General features: G+C 38.3%; 4 protein-coding genes across 4 annotated transcripts; 2 read left to right on the top strand and 2 right to left on the bottom strand.

Moving 5' to 3' along the window:
* Window positions 1–940: 940 nt before the first annotated feature.
* On the top strand, window positions 941–5,622 carry ctbs (chitobiase, di-N-acetyl-). The gene is made up of 7 exons (XM_020648632.3): window positions 941–1,134; window positions 2,850–2,988; window positions 3,112–3,320; window positions 3,456–3,627; window positions 3,725–3,822; window positions 4,551–4,712; window positions 5,101–5,622. The coding sequence occupies exons 1-7, from the start codon at window positions 1,021–1,023 to the stop codon at window positions 5,296–5,298; spliced, it is 1,092 nt and encodes a 363-aa protein (XP_020504288.1). The 5' UTR covers window positions 941–1,020; the 3' UTR covers window positions 5,299–5,622.
* Window positions 5,623–5,703: 81 nt separating this feature from the next.
* spata1 (spermatogenesis associated 1) lies at window positions 5,704–11,539 on the bottom strand. Its single transcript, XM_029280180.2, has 12 exons — window positions 10,967–11,539; window positions 10,746–10,852; window positions 10,009–10,126; window positions 9,684–9,737; window positions 8,919–9,294; window positions 8,257–8,425; window positions 8,093–8,153; window positions 7,700–7,817; window positions 7,475–7,600; window positions 7,010–7,185; window positions 6,394–6,492; window positions 5,704–6,046 (listed from the first exon to the last, which is right to left on the bottom strand). Exons 1-12 carry the CDS (start codon window positions 11,030–11,032, stop codon window positions 5,915–5,917), a joined length of 1,602 nt encoding a protein of 533 aa, XP_029136013.2. The 5' UTR covers window positions 11,033–11,539; the 3' UTR covers window positions 5,704–5,914.
* A 562-nt stretch (window positions 11,540–12,101) lies between these two features.
* LOC109995067 (guanine nucleotide-binding protein G(I)/G(S)/G(O) subunit gamma-5) lies at window positions 12,102–13,631 on the top strand. Its single transcript, XM_020648663.3, has 3 exons — window positions 12,102–12,303; window positions 12,458–12,602; window positions 13,365–13,631. The coding sequence occupies exons 1-2, from the start codon at window positions 12,223–12,225 to the stop codon at window positions 12,581–12,583; spliced, it is 207 nt and encodes a 68-aa protein (XP_020504319.1). The 5' UTR covers window positions 12,102–12,222; the 3' UTR covers window positions 12,584–12,602; window positions 13,365–13,631.
* Window positions 13,130–17,921, bottom strand: rpf1 (ribosome production factor 1 homolog). The gene is made up of 9 exons (XM_020648662.3): window positions 17,598–17,921; window positions 16,783–16,839; window positions 16,599–16,679; window positions 16,399–16,494; window positions 15,910–16,063; window positions 15,553–15,635; window positions 14,951–15,132; window positions 14,704–14,830; window positions 13,130–14,269 (listed from the first exon to the last, which is right to left on the bottom strand). Exons 1-9 carry the CDS (start codon window positions 17,847–17,849, stop codon window positions 14,228–14,230), a joined length of 1,074 nt encoding a protein of 357 aa, XP_020504318.1. The 5' UTR covers window positions 17,850–17,921; the 3' UTR covers window positions 13,130–14,227.
* Between the last annotated feature and the right edge of the window lie 700 nt (window positions 17,922–18,621).

Raw genomic sequence — 18,621 nt, 5'->3', positions numbered from 1 at the left:
CTATGTCACCCTGGCTTTCATGGCACTGACAGCCTTTTCCAAATACATCATTATTTATCTTTTATATTTTGCAAATTTAAACTAATGTAAACTAATGTAATGTCACTACATATTTGATTTATTTTTATAATACTTACCTTTTCAGTTTTAACCTTCACACATTGCATTGTACTTCAAATATAGTTTAAAATAATTATTATTTGGATTTCTGTTAAACATTAAACATGAGTGCTTCAGACTCTTTAGAAAATGTCATCTCATCTTGACCTGTAATTTTGTCCTACCTGGCTCAACCTGGGAACTGTTGACTTCCCAAAGGCAACCATCCAACATGTTTGCTTATTGCTTATATAACACAATGTTGCAAAATCATCTAGCTGAAAATCGAATTGTATAGAAATTGCACTAAAATTCTTATAATTCATTTTTCTTTTGACCATGTAATACAACGTTCCACATTGCCAGCAGTGGCTTTAAAGACAAACAAAATAGAATAAACCAAAGCCATTACACCATTCCCTAAAAAGAGAGGAGAGAAATTTAAGAATATGAAATAAGGGAATATACAGGGGTGTATTTTTGTAGAAAGCTTAGAGCCATGAATATGTGGCCAACGAGCTCTGGATAAATGTCTGGCCATTGCCAATAAAAGCAATGTTGACACGGAACTTCTGATGTTGTTAACATTTAAACATAGGATCCATGAAGCCATATCAACATTTAATAAAGGCAGGGGTTAACAATTGGATTCTCCACACAATTTTATGAAAACAATTTAAAAAAAAAAGTTTAATATGAATGGAAATTCAATCTTTATTTAATGGTAACATTTTGGTAAAACAGGCACACATTTGGTTTCTAATTTAAACCATTTAAACGCGTTACAGCTTGACTGCAGTTTGTACCATGTCAGCCTCCGTACAGTTGTCATGAGATTAAATGGGATTTGTTTGACAGTTCGAAGTCTAGCAGCCGGACCGATTCACTACTTTAAGAGTTCCCCTTTTGACAGAATAAAAAATGTCCTGGTTTCTTCTGTTTTTGTCGACGATAGTTGTGGTTTGCAGGGCTAACATTTGTCCGTGTGAGAGACCGGAGCACTGTCAGCAGATCCGCGAGGAGAAAGACTTTGAGGTACAAGTTGATACATTTAAAACGACCATCAGAAAACACTCCGCTTATGTTCAAGTAGCCTAGGCTATTACACAACCTCAACCCTAAGCCAAATATCGTTAACATTTCACTAATAATTTAATTATAAAACATATTGTTAATGGTTTAGGAGCTACGACGGAGGATTAGGGCCACGTTAAAAAATATATATATTTTTTTAAATTTCTGGATTAATTTTCGAGACCAGCCTGCGCGAAAATGATGAAAGTAGAACTCTTACAAGTCTTTAAAGAATTAAAGAATAAAATGGTTATTTTACTCTATATCAGAAGAGCTGCAGCATCGTGTTCTCAAATGACAAACATGCAGCATCTTGTCCTAAAGGTTTCACTAATAAGGAAATAGGCTGCTTCCTTGTGTAGTCGGTAAAAACAGTTCAAGAGAAGTTTTCACTTCAACTTGCAAGACCTTGTTTATCTGTAAAATGATGAACAGGACACAAACTGTCTCTGCACATGAGACACTTTAACAAGGCAGACCGATAACAGACACAAATAGTTGTGTTGGGGTTTTACTTATGCAGATATGAAACTACACATGCTTCTGGCACATCATCTTCACATTGTCATAAAATATCAGCACCCTGAAAAGATACTGAAAGAAACTGTGGCTTTTCCGAAGAAACAACCACACTGACATGGAGGAAGTTGTCTGCAGAGGAAAATAGCCTACTTTCAATTCTACTTTATACTCGTAAATTTACGAGTTTAATCTTGAAATAAAAAAATAAAAAAAAACTCCGTCGTAAGGAGCTGCTTTTCATAAGTAGCCTATGACAAAATATGAGCTGGTCATTATGACAAAACGTAGGCTTTTAATTGACAGGTGACTCGAGATCACGAGAACAGAAACAAGGAAATAATTATATTGAGTGGCCATTGTTAACCATGCGAAGTTGCTTTGCTTTTTAAGAGGCTAAAAATGTTCTTGGCTGAATTTGTTTACTTCTTCCAATAACGACCACACTTTGTCTAAAATATTTGAACTCAGGTTATTTGCTGTTTGGGTAGAGTTAAGGATCTTTAGGTTAAAATACAATGATTTTCCAGGTATGGTAAATATTTGGACAATACTGTCACAAGGCTCTTATATTGTGTTTATGACTTTTATTAAATCCGATCCGATGATAGAAAATGCTTTTAATTGTGATTTTAAAACTGGTATCTTCACTAATAAGACCTTTACTTTATGTCCTGTAACCTAAACAGTAGCCTACAGTAATGTAAAACAATGCAATCTACCGTTTTTACTCCAGGGCTTACAAGGACAACTAAACATTAATAAAACCCAATATATATCACTCTACACTGTTTAGATCGTTTGGTTACAAAGCATGAAGCAGAATTCTCTTTCAAGTCCCAAGTTTCAAATTGGGACTGTGCCCAGTGTGTCTGTATTTGCTTTGTGGCCATGTGATACTTGATATTTTAACCTGGTCGATTTCTGTTAAATGTATCTTGTTTGTTAAAAAGCTGTTATTAGGTATGCTTCTTTAAAGCATACCTAATAACATTATTTTTTGAGAGTTAAAACGAGAAGAGAGAATACCTATTAAAAGAGAGTCTCTGTATGTGTTCAATTTTGTGGTGATTTACCCATAAAATAAACAAATAGAAAATCAGTCGATCAAAGAAACAGGTATTCTTAAAGTAAGTGTGTATGGTTTTTTTTTTCAGGTGTTTGTGTTTGATGTGGGTGGAAAGACATGGAAGTCTTACAACTGGAGCATGGTGACAACGGTGGCAGCGTTTGGGAAATATGATGCTGAACTCATGTGTCATGCTCACTCCAAAGGAGCACGCGTTGTACTCAAAGGTAGACTACATTGAATAGCTACTCTATTTATTTATGTGGGTGTCTGAGTCCATTTTGCTTTCATGGACCCACTGTGCTCATAACTGTGTCTGTCTTCCTCGCTTCCCTATTTTTGGGGAAAAGGTGATGTTCCTCTCTCCTACATTGTGGACCAGGAAAACAGGACAGTGTGGATAACAGAGAAGATCAACCTGGCAAAGGTTCAATTTATGGATGGGATAAACATTGACATTGAACAAGCTGTGGAAGACGGCTCGCCAGAGTTCCATGCTTTGACAGCCCTGGTCAAAGAGACTACTGAGACCTTCCACAGGGAGATCCCAGGTTCCCAGGTCAGCACTATTTGTTTGACTACATTCTCTAAGGAAACATGTGGCTTATTTTTTTCCAAATGAACTCTGGGAGTTGCCCACCTCCAGAGAAAATGTGTTTAATTGATGTTAAATTTGTCTAATCCTGACTTCTAGGTCTCGTTTGATGTTGCCTGGTCACCAAAATGTATCGACAAGCGCTGCTATGATTACATCACCATCGCTGACTCCTGTGACCTGCTCTTTGTCATGTCTTATGATGAACAGAGCCAGATCACAGGGGACTGTATAGCAATGGCAAACGCCCCACTCTCTCAAACACTGAATGGTTTGTTTTCCAGATGTGAGATTAGTTGTCAGAAAATATGAGCTTGTCATTACTTTTGATCACTGTTATATCAAATGCCTGTGCACTTTCTTTTAAGCCTATGACCAATATTTGAGTATGAACATCGATCCAATGAAGCTTGTGATGGGAGTGCCATGGTACGGCTATGACTACCCATGCCTCAACCTTTCTGAGGTGAGATGTTTATCAAGTTACGGTCAAAATGTTGGATAGTACTTGTGAAGAGTCCTGTAATATTCAGCATTTTTAACTGTGCTAGCATGGCTTTAAGAATATCTCAACAACTGTGAAATAGACTGTCATGATATGATGGTTTAAATATATTTACTTTGTTGATCCTGAAGCATCCCCATGTGGGAAAAGTATTCACATATGTTTTTGAATATCACAACATCTACTCTACTGGACTGATTGGAACAGCATAAGGTGGAGATGTTCATCTTGCAGAGGTTTTATGACTTTCTGATTCTCAGACTTTTTCCTCTTGAGCCACTCTGAGGTTGAGATCACCTCACAACGATTGGATGGATTGAAGTTTTGCAAACATTCTTGTCCCGCTTACAAATCCGTTTACTAGTATTGTTTGCCATAAGCTTTAATTTGGCGCCATCTTGTGGTCTGTTTCTGTTTAACAGATGAGTTTCTAAACTGATGACATACACATCACCCTTGTTTTAATATCGTACTGTGAGCAGGTTAGCATGAATGTGGACTTTTCACATTTCCGGATCAGTGATGATCTTTCTGAAAGATCTTTTCTCATCCTGAAACAGTCTCAAAATGATGTTGAATGTAGTTTATGTTACTGCTATTTTCCAACTTGTATTTATTGTTAAAATACACCAGGGGTTAGTTTTATTGACGTATAAACACATGTCCCTTTGTGTCTTTTCTTCTCCCAGCATGGAATATGTTCTATAGCCAAAGTTCCTTTCCGTGGAGCCCCGTGCAGCGATGCAGCTGGGAGACAGAAACCATATGAGTGGATCATGAAGCAAGTCAATGTCTCAATGTCCGGCCGGCTCTGGGACGAAAAGCAGAAGGCTCCTTACTTCAATTACAAGGTACGTTGTTTTTATTTGATAGTTTCAAGCCTTTAGTTTCAAGCCTTTTTTTTTCTAGATATACACAGAGGTTTTAATCAATGGAAAGCAAAGTGAATCTCAGAGAATTTGTCTTGCTGTCAAATTCAGGCCTGCTTGACTTCACCTTTTCAACTCGTTATAAGTGAAGACTCAAGAACTAAAGCAGAGTTTTCAAAGCATGGGTTGTTCATCTGGAGTGCTGGCTTCCAACCAAGCTACCAGTCCCAATTCAAACAAAACAAATGGCCCCTTCCAAACAGCAATAAAGTTTTTACAGCTTAACGTGTTCTCAGAAAAAAACAAAAGATCCAAAGAAGTGCCATCATCCTTTCTCATCTAACTATCATCTGCACGTTTTACCCTATAGGACCAGACGGGACAGATTCATCAGGTTTGGTATGATGATCCACAGAGTATTTGTCCCAAGGCAGACTCTGTGAAATCTAAAGGTTTGAGGGGTATTGGCATGTGGAATGGAAACATTTTGGACTACAGCGATGAGCCAGTCGCCAGGCAACAAACCACAGGGATGTGGAATGCACTCTTAGGATGCTTGCAGGAATAACACAGCTGCAGACATTTACATCTCCCCTCCTATTTGTTGCAAAGTCAATCTATCCCATTGTAGCTGTAATGGGCTGTGACTTCCCTCTGGGTATAGATGCATACTTGCACTTCAGAGTTGATTGTGGCTGTTATTGCTCCTGTCTTCCTATGTAACATCTAAAAATGTTGTCTGTGCTAACTGATTAACTGACTTTTTTTTTTATTTCCATCAATCCTTAAATGTGATGAAGACAAACATTTTTGTTGATTAAAATGTACCCAACATGCTTACATTTGTCCACTTTGTATTTTTCATGAATAAAAAAATTGATAAAGTTGTGAATTTTAAGTTATATAACCGTTTTAGCGTTCTTCTTTCTGCAACAACCTACCTGTCTCATTTGGGAAGTCAGTCGACTGAACAAACCAGACGTCCAAGAAGCAAATCAAGTTTAATACATTGCAACAAAAGCGAGAACAACATTCAAAACTCAGGTTCAAAATGGTGAGTCTTCTTAAAAGAAAAAACTTTGTAAAATAAAATGTATAAAACCAATAATAAAATAAGGACTTCAAACACTATTCAGTATTCCGAGTCTGGTTTAAGACTGACTCACAGTTCTCTTAACTGTGGATTAGACAGATGTACTCTGAACGTGTCTGTTCCTTGTAGTATTTTCCATGTGAGTAGGATAAGAGGACTGGCTCTTCTTCTGGGCCAGCTCAGCCTTCAACGCCCTCAGCTCTGTAGCAGCCTGTTTCCTCAACTACATGAAAAACATGGTTTGTTAATGTCATACGCAAGATGGCCAACAAATCATCAAGCCTGAAAGTTTGAACTATTTTCATTATGAATGTATTTTTCATCTCCATATACATTATTTTATCTTGACATTTTTCCTCAGGTTTATTTTTCTGCAGGGTTTCTTGAATTCAACTGTACGTTTGGATTAACAATGTCGATGCTATTTATAAGTCGTCAGTTTGGTACAGGCTATAAAAAAAAGAATTTTCAACTATGTTCAACTAGTAATCAACTTCCTAAAAAAATCTATTTTGGTGTTAAGTTTAGCGTGAGATTAGGGGAGATGTAGAGGAAATCATTTAACGGTACCTTGATCTCTGTTACCAGTTTCATCTTGGCGTCCTCGACCTTCCTCTTCAGGTTGTCAATCACATGGCTCTCTGTCAGGATCTGAATGATGAGCTCATTCTGAAATTCAGGATCCGCTATTCAGTCATTTACACAACTTTAATTAGAGTTTGAATTGTTTTAAGCAAATGAGGACATGGACGGAATTTTGCACTGATTACAATTAAACCTGTTCTTTTCCTGCTTAAAGGCAAAATACATGCTGTAAAAATTGTTTAATGGTAATTCAAATTATCAAGCTGTGTTTCTAGGGGCACAGGATAGCCTAGCGGTTATGTCTCGCACCCCATTTACGAAGGCTATAGTCCTCATTGCAGGGTATGTGTGTTTGAATCTGACTTGGCCTGTAGCAGAATGTCATCCCCAACTCTCTCCTCCCAGCCTTCGCTGTCTCTCTTCAGCTGTCCTACCCAGTAAAGGACAATAATACCCATAAAAAATAACTTGACACATATTCATAAATCTAAATATAAGGAACCCTCAGATAAATCATTAATCAGAATTTGTGCCTGCCTTTCACTACATGGTAAAAGCAGTCTATACAGTTCAACAAAAATCAAGATGAATCTGATTGGACCTTTAAGGAAGATCTGCCCTGTCGTCTTGGCTTCCCTCTGCTGTCCCTGGCCTGCAGCTGGTGCAATAGTTTGTTGTAAAACGTCTCCAACTCTTGTCGTAAGTTTCTCAGATTTTCCTCCAGTGGTGCTGTGGCCTTCTTGGTTTCGAAATATTTCTTCTTCCAACTGTCACGGGCTTTATGTGAAAAAAGGACGGAAGGTGCACCAGGTCCATTTAGTTACTTTTGAAAAGTTTGACTTTGTAATCAGAAAATAAAGTAACTGTTTATCCTTTTTCTTTTCTTACATACATACAGAGAATTTACCAAAAAATGTAAATATATAATTTACACCAATGTGTAACACTTATGTCGCACCACATAAGGAACAATGATGACCACTGTTTAAAGGTAAACACACTGCTGGTACACTTCTTAACTCTTATGACACCTATTATATGAAGCACTATATTTCACTTCACTTACCTTGGTTCCTGCGGTGTCTGTTTTGAGCCAACAAATCCTTCCCCTTTCTTAATAACTCTTGTCTTGTCCACTCCAGCTGCTTTCTCTCCTCCCTCACCAGCTTGATCTCCTTGATCAATTCCTCTCCTAACAGAAACAAACCATGACAGTCAGTTAAAGGACAAAAGACAAAGGCAGAAGGAAGATGACATTGATTTTGGGTGTGTCCCCAAAGTGATTGCTTACGGTTTGTGTGAAAGACAGGAGAGGCAGACTTCTTTTGAGAGACCATTGCCAAGTTCAGACCTGGAGGCGGTGAGGTGCAGCGAACAGGCCGAGATAATACAGCTGGACTTTCTGTCACCTTCAAACAAGCAAGAGGAACAACAACAAGAGTGTGTGTGAATGGATGTTCATGACCTTCTGTTGTTTGTTTGTTCACTTAAAAGACCTCACACACTTTACTACATCAACCTGCTGTCAGTGGTAGTTGGACTTGTTACTACACCAAACAACTTGCTAGACCCTTCCTGTACATTTTAAATTCCCTATAATAATCTTTAAAGATAACTGTTCTAAAAAAAGAAAGTCAGAAGACAATGATTGCTACATGTTTTTATAATTTTGTCTTTTACTCACTCCACTTGTTTGTTTATTCCTGATCAACTTAAGCGCATGTGCATCTTTTGATTTCCCCAGCCTGTCAACAAAAACACTGTTAGAGAAAGCAGCAGCAGAAAGAGTGACTACAAATGTGGCACTCAGTAATACTTCAGCTTGGTGTGCTGAGCTGCACTGTGTACCCGTCTGTGAGAGAAAAGCCTGAATCTCTGTCCTCCAAAGACGGAGCTGCTCCTGAGTCTCGGGGCGCTCTGTTCTGTCCGCTGTGCTTTTTATTCTTCTTCCCGCAATTTTTGCCATTCTCTGGTGACTCCTTTTCTTGAGCTGAATCAGCTTCACAGCATCTTAAAACTTGAAATATGTGAAACTTAAGATCTTAGTACCACAATGTAACATCAATAAGATGAGAAATTTCATTGCAAAGATGCTGAAAGTCAAATACACAAACCTGCAAAAAAAAAAAAAGATCATAGCAAAACATATATTGTCATTTTAAAAGCTAGAATATACTCCATACAAACATTGTTATACATTATTTTGTGACTGTTTACATTCTGAAATTGGCTTTCCAGTGAAGATGAGCATCTTTTTAGGATGAAACAAAACATTGAATTCCCATTTTTGTTCTGATCTTACCACAAGAATATTGAGGCAGCCTAAATGAGAGAGATAAGTGACTAAAAAAATCTGAATTAGCAGCAATTTTGTTTCGAAACAGAAAAAAACAGAAACTTGCACTTTTCTACAACTGGACCTGATCAAGTCAAGATGCATGATTGCCAGGCTGTAAATGTATACATGTACAGAAATGAACGCATCCTTTGTTACGTAACTGTAATTTTACCTTTATTATATGAGACAGGTGGTGCTCTTTGACTCTTATTTGGGCAACAATCCTTCTTTGCCCACCCTGACTTTTTTGAGGAAAGACCCTCCTCTTCATTATCTGAAGAACTGTAGCCTTGCTCCTCATCCTCCTCCTCCTCCTGCTCCTCCTCTTCCAGGCTGGGGGTGGGAGGTGACGGATGGGAACCCTTTGGAATGAGGGGGAATTTAACGGGCTCTTTTGTTCCTGCTGGCAGACTGCAGGTCTTTGGCGTGTGGTAATAGGTGTGCTGGTCTGGAGAGCTGCTGCTGCTGGTGTCCCGGCTGAGAGACTGGGAGCATACGCTGCTGTCCATATCCACTGTGGGCAGCAAGTAGAGCTCTGGCTGAGGGGCCTGTCGACAGGTCAAAGCAGGACATTAGTGGAGCTTAATTTGTGCATATTGAACGGGATAATTAAGCAGATTTCTAGAAAAAACAGCTGTGTCTAGGAGCACAAGAGTGTAAACATTCACATTCACAACACATTTTTATATAGCTATCCCTACAGATTTCATAGATCTAAGATATTGGCCGATATATCTGTATTGGCCCCAAAATTCCCAATTCGGTCGGTCCCCAATTTTGATCATATACCCGAAAGGCAAGATCTGACTTTTAGAATTAGTCATTTTAGAAGTGTTGTAAAATATGTGCTTGGACTTCTTGAAACCTAAATCATCAAGATTTTGAAACTATTCAAGAAAGAAAAAGGATCAAATTTAAGAAAATAAACTCTACATACATACGGTGGAGCGAATGTTTTTACTTTCAGATCCCTCTCCTGTCTGCTCTTGACCTGTCATTGGAAAGAATTTGTTTTTGTAAAAGGCATGGTAGTAAAACACGTGCTCACTCACGCACGCACGCGCACGCACGCGCACACACACACACACACACACACACACACACACACACACACACACACACACACTTTACACCCTTTAGTGTAGCAACCTGAATAGTGAGCTTGTGAATCAAATTGTCTGCATTGTTTCTTTTTTGTCTGTTGACTCGGTGAAACACAACCAGCAATAAAAAAAGCACAGTTAACAGCCAGCTGCACTCACCAGTGCCAAACTGCGCCCCACACATTTAAGGAAGGAGAATCTGTCTATGGTCCTCTCTGCACCAAGAAGAGCTCCGAGCTCGTTCCTCAGAGTTTTCAGGGTGATATCAGGGTAAACCCTGACATCGAAGGGAAAAAAGGTACATTATTTGGACGGAACTGTACACAGGATATAGCCTACTATAACAGATGATGTCACATTGGTTTTGAAACATGAGTAAAGATTGAATATTTGCTGACAAAATAAAAATCCAAAAATGTACATTTTCATAGCTTCAATTCATATATACGATTATCATAGGCCTATTTAAAAGCATGTAGGAAACAAGTTAAAGTAGGATTCTAAGACAAAAAAGTAGGCTACATTTAGTTATGTCCTGTATGTTTATTTGAAAACATCTAAAATAAATTTGTGTAGGCTACTGTTTGACCGAATCATAGTGAGATCAACCAACATTTCAGATATATTGCTCATCTTACTTCATGGTTTTTGTCTGACAGTTGTAACTTAACATCACACATTCTTGACCTACCCCAACATTACATTGCTTACCATTGAACTACCTGGCATCTTTATCAATGCCATAATGCTGAGCTCTGCATCTCTTTAAATATATATGTTCACGGCAGAGCTAAATAACTTGCATGAGCACAACAACACAATATTTGAATACAAGATCTCGTCCTTCTGAGTCTGGCACATTCAATCTTAATTTCAAATTGAAGTTATAGTTTCACCTGATGAAGCCGGCAGATATGAAGCTCTCTATGGCTTCAGCAGGGACTTTATTGAGCTTCACATCCCACTGGTCATCTGGCACATACAGCACATGGAGCTCCACAAGCTAAACACAGACAGCAGATGTGTTAATTGGCGTGAAAAGCGATTAACAGTGACATTTCTATAGGCCTAGTAGTAACTTATTTAGGTTGTCAGGTTCAGGTTCACAAAGGCATACCTTGCTACTGGTCGGTCTTCTGTCCTCAGTGTATCTCACTGACTCACAAGAAAGCTCCATTATCATCAGACAAGAGAAACAGCTTCAAAATAGAGCTTAGATTTCTGTTTTTCCGTTCTGGTTTATCCGCAAGAGTCGCTGGTTTTTGCTCTGTGGAGGAGTGCAATGCCAAGTAACAACCTGCTGTACTCAAACACAGTCATTGGTCCAGTGGAGTTTCTTTTATGAGAGTGCCAACAGTTGTTGCTCTGGTGCCGATGATGACAACTGCTGCAGAAGGACCATAGACTGTAAATATTAGGAGAAGGACGCAACTGTGATCTCTGGATATGCCATGAAAGTTTACTTTGACTAATTACATAACCATTCATATTGAGGAGTAGAAATAGGTTATCTCAGCGCACTAAATGCCAGTTAAAAGTCAAATTCAATATGTTGATCAACACTTGTGAGATGAGCTGAAAGTAACGCTTGAGCCTATTGAGACGATGGCCTATGAAGAAATGTAATGTTGCGAGGTAAATGCAAAAGAATTACGAAGAAACCCAACAAAATAGTCCTCAATTCTCACTGAAACATCTCAGGGGCTCGACTATATGTTAACTTTTAAACAAAAACAAAACAGAAACTGTAGGCCTATTTAATAAATAGGCATATCTTATATCTTATAATAGCCTAATGGGATTGTCCAAATTTCCATCACTGGAGTTTAGGTGCTGCTTTCACTTACTCTGAAGTTGTCGGAATTGTAAAGTTTAAAAATTAACTTTTAATATCACCCCAAAGCCCTGTCATATTTTGACGAGGTTATGCAGTAACCAGACAACAGAAAACTATGTCGACAGCCGATGTTGGAGAAGAACTAAAAGACAACGTTTCAAACTAGCCTATTTTAACCATCTCACACTCGGTAGGCTAATAGGCCTAAATATAGGCTACCAAATTAGGCCTACATTTAATCACTAAATCAAGATTGTAATTAATTCTGTTTATTCACATCTAAATGTTGGACAATATTACAAAAAAAAAAAAGATAGGACCTACATGTAGCCTAATTAGTTCGTTGCAATTCAATTTGGAATAAACTAAGAAAATGGCAAATGTAATTTTTCCATGAACGCATCAGCTGCGGACACGCCTTTCAGAACCGGAAACTTGGTTATGAGGAAGACGTAGCAATCTAGCTGCCAACAATTGCTTTTGTCCAAGTTTTGCTTTCGACATTGTTAAGACTTAAGTCTGTCAAGGTATTCGCAATGTCGAGTTCATCCAGCATCGCAGCGATGAAGAAAGTTGTGAAACAGTTACGCCTGGAGGCTGGCATCAACAGAGTCAAGGTAACGCGTTCACTGCGGTACTAATGTGTGTGTTGTGTGTTTATTTGTTTCTACTTTAACACCATTAGCGGGACACAACAACCACCCGGTTCATGTGTTTAATAAGAGCTGTTTCGTGAAACACACGAGTTAACTTGTTGGTTGTTGTCCACAGGTGTCCCAGGCCGCCGTAGACCTGCAGCAGTTTTGTCTTCAGCACGCCCAGCAGGACCCTCTGCTCACCGGCATGTCGTCCAGCAATAACCCGTTCAGACCGCAGAAAGTCTGCTCGTTCCTATAACACACACTGACCCTTTAAAGTGAGTAACACCTCACATACTCCCCAACACACCTGTTGGTTTCATAATCTAATTTTTAAGAGATGTCAAAATCTTTCAATCGTTTTTACAGCTGTTTTTTAATTTTTATTATAATAATAATAATAATAATAATAATAATAATAATAATGTATACTTTATTGGGGAATCTCAGCCATTGACAAAATGTCAGTGGTTTGATATGTAGCATACACTGCAGTATTTAAATGTTAAGATAAATCAATATATTTAGGTAAACTTATGTCCCTAAAAGTCATGATTTTATCTCCCATTTCAAGGCCCATCCTCTGCCTTATGGGACACAGAATCATCTAATATTTGTTAACTTCTTACCCATTGGTTTTACTATTACACTGTGTTCGATTTTTAACACATTATTTAGCCTTGGCTTAGTATTTAGAAACTTAATAGGTATATGAGTTTAAACAAGGCTCAGCTGCAATAACAGGAACTTTGAGAGGGACCTCCTGATGAGACTGGTGGTTTGAGAGACGCAGAGATTGTCTACCTGCAGATCAATTTATTTTGATTAACACCATTTATTCATGTTGGATAAAACATTTAAAGTTTTCTAGGAAAGTGACATACAGTAAAAACCAGATTTATTCTCTGACAGCACACATAGGGACACATTTGTAATTGCAGGTTCCTTTCCAACTTAAAAAAAACAAAAAACATTTAGTCTTATTTGTAAAGTTGAATGTTTGTATGATCATTTTACTCATGTATGCAAAATGTCTGCAGGTTTTGGTGCCTTGAGGAACTTGGATGCACGATCTGCACTGTGGACTAGAAACGTCTCAGGATTTTGAGAACAGGCAACTAACTCGAGAGTTTTTTGTACTTTTGCTATTGTAAAATGTAATAAGGAAACATTCCCTGGTGCTAAAAGCAGCATAATAAATGTCCTAACTTCTTTGCTTAAAAGTAACAGACACATTTCAACACTTGTGCCTTTTTTGATTTTTTCTTTCATGCCTAATTTTGAGAATAAATGATAACTCAAAATTGTTCAGCTTGCAAATTCATGTTATTTTAAAAATGAGTATTTTACATTGTGAAATCTGTTAACTAGTCTTCAACAATTCATCCACACGTATTTAAAGAAATTCCATCACAAACAAAACAAACCGCACTGTGGACACAATCTGAACAATTAAGCCATCTCCAGAGACTAGCAGCTGTAGCACTTAATTAAGAATCTTTTATACCATTTGCATAGACCATATCTATCAGGTTCATGTCTATATGCAAAATGAACCATTACCACATCAGTTCAGTATGTGGGGATACATTTGATCTGCCAATACAACTTCTAGAAACCCATGCAGGTAAGAAATGTGAGGGTAATGAGATTCATGTGGAGAGTCAGAGAAAGTAAAAGTCCTTGCATCAGCTCCAGGCTCCTGTCCCACTCTTTGTCTCCAGAAGCACTGAAAATAAGGCTTTCAAGAAGTTCTTCGCTGTTGCTGCTGATAGTCCCAAAAATGATGTGGATATCCGCACAAGGGCCTAGATGTGTAGAGCAACAGACGGCAGAAACATCCTGGATTATATACACAGTTGTCCTTGTCTGACTGAAAAAAAAGCCAGTAGTGAATTGGTTTTCAAAGCTGGAATTTTCGCCTGCAGGCGTCCATCTCATGGCGCTGGAAACAGAAAAGAGTCATTTTATTTTGAGTGGAACTGCAGATGTACTTTAAGCATGTTACTTGAGCTCATTCCAGTCATTCATACATTGTTGACTAGCCTGGCAGCATGAAGTCAAGCCCATGTTTATAAATGGCACAAAACAAATCCCTGATTAAAAGAGAAATGACTAGGGCGACTAATGATCTGGTGAGACTATAAATCATGATACAGGAATTACAGTTAAATGTGTTACCTTGCTGTAAGCAAGACAAAATACAACATTTTTAAGAATCATTTCTTTGGAAACTGTGAAACATTTAAGGAGGTTTCTTGAGAATCCATACACGTTTATCAGTATTTTCTTACACCCTTAGTGCTGACATTACACCATTAGTTCTACCCCATAGCTCTTCTGGTATCTCAAATACAGGTTTAGTGATGAAAGACTCACCTTCAGGACCCACTCATACTCCCCAAACTTTGAGTCAAAGGTTCCTTTCTGTAGAGAGCGGAGTTTGAGGGTGAAACGAGGTCCCAGCTCCTGAATACCGACTTTCTTCTCATTCTTAAAAATGTACCTGAAAGGTCAAATAAACTGTGTTTTAGACTTAATAGATTGAGATCAACAGGACGGAGGGTTGTTATACTACAGAGCACTGTGTCCAGTTCGTATCAGAATTCACAGTACTCATGCTCACCTGTGGAATCTGAAAAAGACGAAGTCTCTCTGGTTGTGGAAGGTGGCGACCTGACGACCAACGAACTGAGGGTCTTGTGGAAACAGAGCAGCGAACATTCGGCCGATGCTGTGTCCCAGACGTGTAGTGAAGTTGTTAAGGATCACCTCGGGGGTGTGTTCAGTTGGATCCTTGCCTCGTCTCTGCAGAGAGAAAACCCTACAATTATAACCGGAACACTAACTACACAGCTGCCAAATGGATACAATTAAGACACTCTGTTATCAGCTTTGTTCAAAAGCGAAACACGTTGAAGTTCTACAAAAAAATGCCACAGACCTCGGCATTGATAATCATTGTATCTCGTCGCACTGCACAGTCTGAAATTGTACAATGAAACCAGGACTGCACACGGCAGTTTTTTGCTGGAAAATATTGTGAATAATGTGGAAATGATGCAAAGATAAAACCCAACATTTAAATATGAAGATTGGGAGTTCACATTTGTAAAAGTTTAAGCTAAGCTTATAAAGAAAAGTGTTGTCTAAACTAATGTCTACACAGATATGACAGCTATATCTCATTAGAAACGGAACACAGACAGTGTGGATTTGTCAACTTGCCTTCATCTCCTTGCGTAAGCGAACACTGCTGACCTTGAAGTGTGCGGTCGGCCCGTCAGGTAGATGACAGAGAACCAAACCATCTGAAAGTCGGGGGTTAAAGGAGCTGACATGCAGAACCGTTTAAGATATTTTGTTACTTGTTGCAGATTCCATCATTAACGAGCTTCCATCTCATGAGAGTTTTCTTTGTACTTGTAAGACATTAGTTTGGTAAATAGAACCACAATACATGCATTTAATAGAAAAAGATAATTCTCAGTCTATATCCACTCTACAGCTCTGTAATAAATACTGTTAAACAGAAAACAAACAGAGTTTTTAGTGTTCATCTTCATGAGCTGCCTGTAAGGATACTGGGCACTTTGCGATCCTCGTTGACGACAATGAGGTAGGTGAAGTTTCTGGCGACACACTGAGGAATGACTCTCTTCAGGGCCAAACCTCTTCTGTAGTACACGTAGGCGTTTGGGATAACTGTGGCCAGCTGCTCACAAAACCTCACCGTCCTCTACAAGACAGCCATTAAAAGAACAATCAATGTTTGCACAGACAGAGTGGGAAAATATAAAGGAGGATAATTAGCCATCTTCAGGTTTTTGTTAAAGGTTTATAAAGTGTTCAATAGCATACTGACATTATTTATGAATCCAAAACTGTCCACACTTCAACATAAAAACTGTCAAATCAGGTTCAATCACACAGTGGGACGGAAATAAATTACCTGTCCTTTTACATAACCCCAAAAAGATTTGAAGTTATTAACCTTTAAGAAAGTTTTCTCATAGAAATTAAACAACGAAAATAAACTGCTAAAATGAAATATTCTCAACGGCAGTCACTCACTCCTCTCGGTCTGTCGGACGTGGTGATGAGCACTTTGGGGTTTGTCAGCCCGTTAAAGTACGTAGAAAACTCATCAGTTCCCTCATCGAACGCAATCTGTAAGAGACGACAGAAAAACAAACGATAAATGCAAAACTCGTCAGAAAAAAAACAACAACCATTGATTGTTTGAACAAGCACAAGCGAGACTGAATCAGAACCTCCTCATCCTCTGGGTCAACTGTCGTCTCATCGTACACCCGCTGGTTTTCGATAGTCTTTGGGACCTCTTTCGGTGGTGCCTACAGGGGGGAGAAAGAAAAAAAAAAAGACAAGAGTGAATGTCAGGTAATAACGCTGCTAAGAAATCCCCCCATGAAGCGAAGAGGAAAAGATCAAACTCACCTTGTCACCTAAAGCATCCCTTTCTTTTTTCTTCTTCTTCTTCAGTTGCAGCTTTTGCTGAAATGAAAGAAGAAATAAAATGAGGGAAGATATAAAATAGTTTCCCAGAAATTCCAGGAGCAGTTTTCTTGTAAACTCCTTTTAAAAAGCCCTGCAGGTTTGAAAGATCTAATAAGCTTTGAAATAAATGTTTTAGTGAAAAAATAAAATAAAAGAAATGAACTACTAAAAAGCAGTGGTGTACATCTGAGCAGAATACATTTATTTTATTTTAATGCTTTAATATTTTATCAATTAAACTGAACATAATTGACATTCTGAAATATATTTCTTTGCCTACAATTAAAATATATGAATGTTACTTTAAAGTCATAGTACGAAAGAAATCCAAACACAATCCCAACTGGGACGGTAAAAGCCAAACCTTTTGATTTATAAATAAAAATATTCAAAGCAACTCACTGATGTATCAAACAGATGAAGGCGATCCATTGAACATTATCCAACTAATCGAATAATCATTGCAGCTCTACTCCAGAGACATTAGAGAGATTAAGTCCTGCACTTAGATTAGTTTCTACTGCTAAAACTTTCTACTGGTAGAAAAGTATAAAACCATTAGCAGCAGCATGAAATACGTCTCTTTATAGTGGATTAACTACTCTCAGACCAGAACAGTGTAATAACCATAGACTGTAAATATTAATAACCTACTTGACTGCATGTTTATCTGCAGGGTCGTTTCATTACACTGTCTTTGTTTTTTATAAACTAGCAATTACAAAGAGTTTATCTGATGACAACTCGACCTTTACCTTTCTTTTCTCCTGTTTGAATTTCATGAACATGAGGTGTCGTCGCTGTTTATTCTTGATTTCGGACACACTGAAGGTTGGGGGAAAGGAAGCTCCTGCCTCGCTCTTCTCCATCTTCACGTCCTCCTCCTTCACCTCCACCCCGCTGCCTTCTCCACTCCCCTCCTCATTCGCCCTTTTGCTCTTTGGCTTCTTGTTCTTCTTTTTCTTAGCCTTTTCAGTCTGGCTCACGGGAACCTCCGTGATGTCCATCTTGTTTCAGTTGTCAGTTTTGGGAAGCTGTTTTCACGTGTAGTCCTGGCTCGTGTATGTGTCGCCTGGGGACAGGAAGTGACGGAGTTGTACTCGCGATTTAAATTACAGTGACATCTAGTGGTGAGGAGGAATAAAAAAAAAGCGCAGACAGACAAGCGGCCCCTGAAATTTCACCTGTTGTGGGCTACCTGCAATTTCAGCTTCAGTTAAAGATCGTCACTTCCTGTGTCTGGACGAGCACCAATGATACTGTCCATGTCAAATAAACAGATTCATTTATAAATAAATCAAATTAATTCAATTTGAACGGATTTTTTTCTCCACCAATGAAACATTTTTTGGTGTCAATTCTATAAACTTAGTTGTTCTCACTTTTCATGTGTCCTATGACTGTGTTGACCTACCTTCTGATTGCATTGAGGCTACCTGTCGCTATGATATGGGAAAAAATAGTAGTAGGCCTGAAGGCCTGTAATAAGGTAAAGTGTTTCATTGTAAATATAGGTCAATAAATATATTTTTAAGGCTATAGCCTATATATATATATATTGCATACACACACACACACACACACACACACATATATATATATAAATCATGTCTAAAAATTGATATAAAATTTAAAATGTGGTTGTAAAGTTTTCTGTCAAAAGTGTCCGTCTATAGTGCACAGACACAAGTGTCCCTAGGCTGCAAGTGGAAGTCACTTTTTTTTGTGGACAAAAAAAGGCTAACTTTTATCATCCAAGAGTTTTCTGACCAACAAGAG

The sequence above is a fragment of the Labrus bergylta genome, chromosome 6 (assembly GCF_963930695.1).
Source record: "Labrus bergylta chromosome 6, fLabBer1.1, whole genome shotgun sequence".
Lineage (NCBI taxonomy): Eukaryota > Metazoa > Chordata > Actinopteri > Labriformes > Labridae > Labrus > Labrus bergylta.
The sequence above is the reverse complement of the archived record's forward strand: the minus strand, read 5'-3'. Positions and strand labels throughout refer to the sequence as shown.